At 29.3% G+C, this 6,421-nt stretch overlaps 1 protein-coding gene across 1 annotated transcript; it reads right to left on the bottom strand.

The window, feature by feature from the left end:
- Window positions 1-2,367: 2,367 nt before the first annotated feature.
- On the bottom strand, window positions 2,368-5,320 carry LOC126659857 (cyclin-D1-1-like). Its single transcript, XM_050353180.2, has 5 exons — window positions 4,875-5,320; window positions 4,715-4,801; window positions 3,904-4,195; window positions 3,701-3,816; window positions 2,368-2,817 (listed from the first exon to the last, which is right to left on the bottom strand). Exons 1-5 carry the CDS (start codon window positions 5,121-5,123, stop codon window positions 2,587-2,589), a joined length of 975 nt encoding a protein of 324 aa, XP_050209137.1. The 5' UTR covers window positions 5,124-5,320; the 3' UTR covers window positions 2,368-2,586.
- Window positions 5,321-6,421: the final 1,101 nt, after the last annotated feature.

Below are 6,421 nucleotides of genomic sequence, written 5' to 3'. Positions count from 1 at the left end.
TCAGTAATTATTTTTATGAATTATGTGTGTATAGTTGACTTATGAATACTGTCGTATGTTTGTTGTGTATATTACTCTCAGATTGTTCGTCGGAAGACGAACAATTAGGTCTCAAACGGCGGCGGTGTCAAAGAACCGACGCCTGAAATTTAAAAAAAAAAAATTAAGATGAATATAACATTTTTTGTTTTTGTTAGAATTTAAATTAATTATATATCCCTCAAATATGTAAAAAAATTATTATAATTATTTAAATTTAGTAAAAATAAATTAATTTTAATTAGCGTTAAATAAAAATATTATTTTTTAAATATATATGAATTTTATTATAATATAATTAATCATTTAATTATTTAATTTTAAAATTTGTTTTATTCATCAAAAAATACCAAACCTATGCATTTTGTGTCAGTTATAGCCAAACCTTATTTAAATATTTCAGCTGACATGCCAGCCAATTGCTTAGTTGGCGGTGACGTGGACGCCACGGTTTCAGAAAAACCGGTTCGATTCAAAAATGGCTAAAAAAGAAACAGAACATATAAGGTTTGGCTAAATCTGGTGATTTTTAAAGGTTTGCCTATAATTGACACAAAACGTATAGGTTTGGCATTTTTTGGTGATTAAGCCTATTTTCTATCATTTACCAAATTACATAATTTTAACAAAAATGATATAATTTTAGACTTGAAAATATTTAAAAGTACCCTTATCAAATAATTAAAAAATTAATATTAAATCGAACGATAATATACATGTTGTGTCTTTTTATTTTATTGATGATTATTTACTTGTAATAGTTGAAAATATATAAAAAAAAAGAATGAATGAGTAGCTAATTAATTTTAAAAGTCAAAATAATATATTATAATATAGTAGAGATCACATTTTAAATAAAATAATATCCGTGGTTTTAGTGATATCCGTACCGAACCATACCGAACCATTAGGACCGAATCCCCGTACCGAACCGTACCGAAAAATAAAATCTCCGAACCGAACTGAACCGATTATTGGTACGGATCCGGATATCCAATTTTTAATATCCCCGACTTTTGGTTTGGTTCCGGAGATTTGTCAATTCCCGGACTCCCCCGAACCGTGCTCACCCCTAGATGTTTGTATATGTCTAATCAAATCATAGGAAAAAAAAAAGATTTATAGAAAAATGCAATTACATAAGACAAAACTAAATGGTTCCTACTTACTTTCCATGTGGCCCTGAAGTACATATAAACAATTAGTAATAGTCATATTTACTGAAAAGAAAAATCTAACTAAATTTTTAAATTTCTTGTTTTTTCTTTAAAGAAGCCGTAACTTTCGATCTTATATTAAAAAATAGTCTCTTCGCTATTATGTATATATTTATTCCTATTTTTATAGTTTCTTTTTGAATAAAACTATTATGATTCTAGAGTTTTGTATGTTACTTAGATTGTTTTTGTTTGCGTAGATGGATTGTTCATGCCCTTCATCATTTGTTTGAATTTAGACTTAATATTTTTAGAAAATTAATGGTTTCTTAAAGTTTAATTAAATGATATCTTTAAAAAGTATAAGTATAGATGAAAATTAAAAAATTATAATAAAAAGAAAAAAGTGAAAAATGGTAACTACAAATTAGTATGTTAGACACACCTAAATTCAATGTGGACCTATTTTAAATTGCTAAAATACCTCTAAGTATATCAAGAGATTGTGTGTTCGAACTACATTTTTTTATAACAAACTAACAATTGATATTCTAAAGAGTCGATTACTATTTTTGACAAAAAAAAAAAGACACACCTAAAGACACACAAAACAAAGCCCAAAACATAGGATTTGACATAAAGGAAGATGGAAAGAACGCTATGTAGTGTATGATTATATTTTGTCAAAAAATCAAAAATATTAATTTAAATCTAATTTTTATTCTACTAAAAAATAAATTAAATGGATAATCTAAAAATATCGGAGGCGTGTAGTATAAATTGAAAAGATACGTCTAACAATAACATCTACATTGTAAAGACAAGTTTTATATGACATCACATGACGTCGTCATCTTATATTTGACTGATTGTTTTAAAATATTGCTGAATATATCTTCAATTTCATTTATTTTTTAAGAAATAATTTTTTCTTAACAAAATGAATTTTATCATTACCAACTCAAAAGTTCAAATATGTTTTAATTATGAATTGAAATAGAAATACTCCATCCAAAAAGAGACAAAAAATCATATCCCATCAATAAAATTTTTTAAAGGTCTCAAATTTGAATCTCCATACCATATTGTGATAATAATTAGTAAGACCTGAGGACTTGATCAAAGTGTTAATCAAATTTAGCTTAATAGTTCAAAATTCTATTGAATCCCATTAACTAAAAAATTTACTCATTTTTTCTAATATAAATTACAAACAAAATCCTTAAATCACTTTGGCCTTAAAACTATCTCACATCCTCTCCGTTCATTTTGTTTATAATCGACGCGTAGAAATTAAGGATGAAAAAGGTGAGCCCTCTACTCTCTCTAACAAAAAAGAGATAAATAATTTCCATTATAATATTATATGACATTCTAGTGGCTGTCTTGTCTACAGTTGCTGTACATCCGGTGTAGAGAATCGAGGCCGCTTTGCTAGTGGCTCAGCTTCAGCTTGGCTAACAAAAGAAGAGCGCGTGTCGCAGCTTCCACAAGCGGCTGCGTCCAGTACTCCGACTGGGCTCGGCGGCGCAACTAGCGGCTCAGCCGTTAAATCTTGAGATGATGGACACGTGTCAATTAAATACTCTTGCATTAGTTGGTGACAGCTTCTCAGCATTTCCTTTTCAGAAAAAAAGCCAATTTTTATTACACAGATTTCTATAAAACTTCTTAAATCTTCGAAATTCTCGTAAGAAAAGGAAACAGTCGCAATTTAGCCCCAATAAAACAAAGGAGAAATTCTATTAATAATGTCTAAATTTTTAAATATCTTCTTTTTCCACATCTGAATTTCTACTCTTTTAATGTTAGGCTTTCAATTTTTTAAAAGCGTATCAAATAATTATTTTTATCCAATTTTCATTCATCGGCAATACGAAAAAACAAAAATGAGTTCCGTTTTATATAAATTGTATGTCATATTAATTAAAAATATAAATAAATGAGTGTCCAATAATACATTTATGTATGTAAAATTAAAATAGCATCAATTTATCATTAAATTTCAAGGTTACTTGCAAAAATAATCATAAATTTTTAACATGTTTTGTAATTACAAATGAAATTTGATACCTGACAACATCGATTATCAAATTTTATTTTTTGGCAAATCAAAACACTGATAAATTATGTATTAAAAAACATGCTCATGTGATAGTATATTATGGTGTCCATGTCAATGTTTTTTCAATAGAAAATAACTCGATATTTTGATTTATAAAAAAAAAAAATTGGTAACTGATTTTACCAAGTTTTAAAATTATGTTGCAATTGTAAAAAAGAGTCCGTGTTTTAATTTGCATTTAATCCTAAATTTCAAAATTATTTTTTTACTTTATGAACAATTTGATGACCAAAAAATGACTAAAATGCTAATTTGATGACATTTTAAAAAGTTTAGACACTAATATAGAAAAATAAAAGTCGAGGCGCAAAAATGCAATTTTTTTCTAAAATAAATATTTATAAATATTTCGACTTATTTAAGTTTCAGTTTTACCCACTTTATCAATTTTCTCGGGGAATGGTTGCGGTTTTTCAAAACTCTCTTCGGCGCCGGTAGCGCACAAAACCGCCGCCGCTGATATTGTTGACGGTGGAAAAGCCAAGAAATCAATCACTGCAATATAAAGAAATTAAAATTAAACAAAAACCCGAATTGAAAAAGGGCAGGGTTTAAGTATTGAGTATTTAAAACCCGAATTACCACGGGTGGTATTAAGAATGAGATTCGAAGAAACTGAGAAAACCCGATTGAAGTCGTCGGGTTTTAATTTTGAAATGAATATGTCCAGATAATCAAAAGGAGTAACCGAGCGTAGTTTCCAGTTAAGCATAGACATGATATGGAGCTCCATTCTTTGAATGGTTTTGGGTTCAAATACGAATCCGGGTTCAAGTATTTGAAAGTCTATTAATAGAGGCACGTGTATCTCTTCCATCTTCGCCGCTAAAGACAAACACGCCACTGTTAATAGCTGTAACGGCCACCCATTTCCCTGTCGCCAAAAACAAATAAAAAATCAAACTCACTTTAACGGAAATAAAAATAAAACTTAATTGTTTTTAAAAATTTTAAAAATCAGCCTGTTTTAATATTTTCACACGAAATTTCAACAACAGCAATTTAATTTGAAATATTATTATCTTTTTCTTTAGAGCGCTTGTGAGAAAAATCGAACTCACGACCTAGCAGTTTATTGCTAAGCGCTTATACCATTTGAGCTAAAACTCATCGGTATTAGTGTTTTTTTGAATTTGAAATGTTAATCAATTTTCCATTAAAAATTGATAATATAGCTACCGAAAAATAATCACTATATTAGCATCTACGTCAGCATTTTTTACTGAAAATTACACTATGACTAGAATTATAAATATTCGAATATTAATATCCGACATTGCTAAAACTAAAAATCAGTATTAAAATTAAAAAATATATAAAAAAATTCATTTTTAAAATAATTAAGCCTTAAAAAGATTAATCTATGCTGATTTAAAAGTTATCTTCAGATTACCGGAAAAGAATGAGAAGACAGAAACCGGTCGAAGTAATTAACGGAGAGTAGCACCGTCACCGGCGAGAAATGATAATATGCACGCACCTACATTATAGCTTATCAAACACCTGCATTTGTAGCGTATAATAAGCAGACAAAATACTGTAAGTTTACGAACCTTGAGGATCCAGTTAATGGAGTCTTGCCGAGCGGTGACGTCGATGGAGCGGCGATGGTAACGGAGGAGATAATCAGAGGGCGGAGAGAACTGAGGTTCAGAGTCGATGAGGTAATCAAATGTATGTTCATCCAACGGATGAAGAGGACGGGAGGAGATCCACGTGTCAAGTTGAGATTGGACAAGTTCACCGGCGTCTTCCTCGCAGAATAAGTTGTTAACGGCGGAGGAAGCGGAAGAGTGAGACATAGCTGTGAAAATAGCAGAAAGAAGTCAACGGGAGAGTGACGGCATTGGCGACGGCGGTGAAACGGCGGTTGCGGTGATGGTGAGAGGGAGTGAGAGAAGCGGTCATGGCTTGGTGGTTTTTAAAAGAAGTTTGTGTATATTAACATGTTTAAGTTTTTTTTAAAAGTTTTAATTAATTTCAACTGGTTCAAGGAATAGACAAGACCGGGTGTGATATGGGGGATAGAGAAGGGTGTGAGAAGTGTACACGTGGATATAATGGGGAATAGCCAATAGTGAGTAAGTAAAAAGTAGAATTAAATGAGGTGGTAATTTGTTTTTGTTTTAATTGGATTTTTAAAAATCCGATTAAAACAACGTGTGTTTCGTTGATTTTTTAATTAAAAAATAAAATACCGATGTGGATCGGTTGGGCGTTAACTTTTCCAATGTTCACATTATTATTCTCATCAAAAAATTATCCAGTATTCTAATGTGTAGAAAAATAAATATTTTAAGCTATCAAAATTGAAATTTTATATTAAAATTATAACGCATATGAACTCTATATTACCATAGAGATGGTGGTTTAATGAAGTTACAAAATTAATTAAATGACTAATTTTAAAAAATATGAGAAACAATAGGACACTCAAAACATATGAATAAATTATATGAACATTAAAGATTACATAAATGTTTGGATGTAATTTGAGTAATCTTTGTAATGAAAAATTTCCAAGTCTATTTCAAGTATGGTATACCTAGTGAACTTGTGTTTAATTAGACTAACTAGCATTTGATAATATAGCATTATTACTATGAGAAATTTTTAAGTAGATTTAGTCCACCATATTATTTTTGGACTAAATTTATCACATTATGATACGTTATTAAAATAATGGCATTATCATAATATTATTATTTAAAAGTGTAAAAAAAATAAACAATATTACGATAGTATTATTATTTTAATGACGTATTATAATATAATAGGCTAGTATGGTAGGGAAAAACAAAAAAATGAATGCTTTACGTGTATAAAACCAAAAGCCAAGAAGGGAATGTCAAAAGGAGGTACTTTCATACGTATAATTGCTTTTATTTGCTTTTTCTAGATAAAAATGAAGTCACCTATGTGCATAATCTAAGCACATGCTAGTGTATGACTTTTGTTCATTTTGCACTCAAATAAATATAAAGGTCCTTCAATATTATCGAAGTAAAAAATAATAATGAAAAAGGACTAATGACCGAAAAAAATAAAACTTATTGAAATTAGTATTTAACAATCCGATCAATCGGTCCAAATGATTCTA

This window comes from Mercurialis annua, linkage group LG8, assembly GCF_937616625.2.
Source record: "Mercurialis annua linkage group LG8, ddMerAnnu1.2, whole genome shotgun sequence".
Classification (NCBI taxonomy): domain Eukaryota; kingdom Viridiplantae; phylum Streptophyta; class Magnoliopsida; order Malpighiales; family Euphorbiaceae; genus Mercurialis; species Mercurialis annua.
This window is presented reverse-complemented; position numbering and strand designations above follow the sequence as displayed.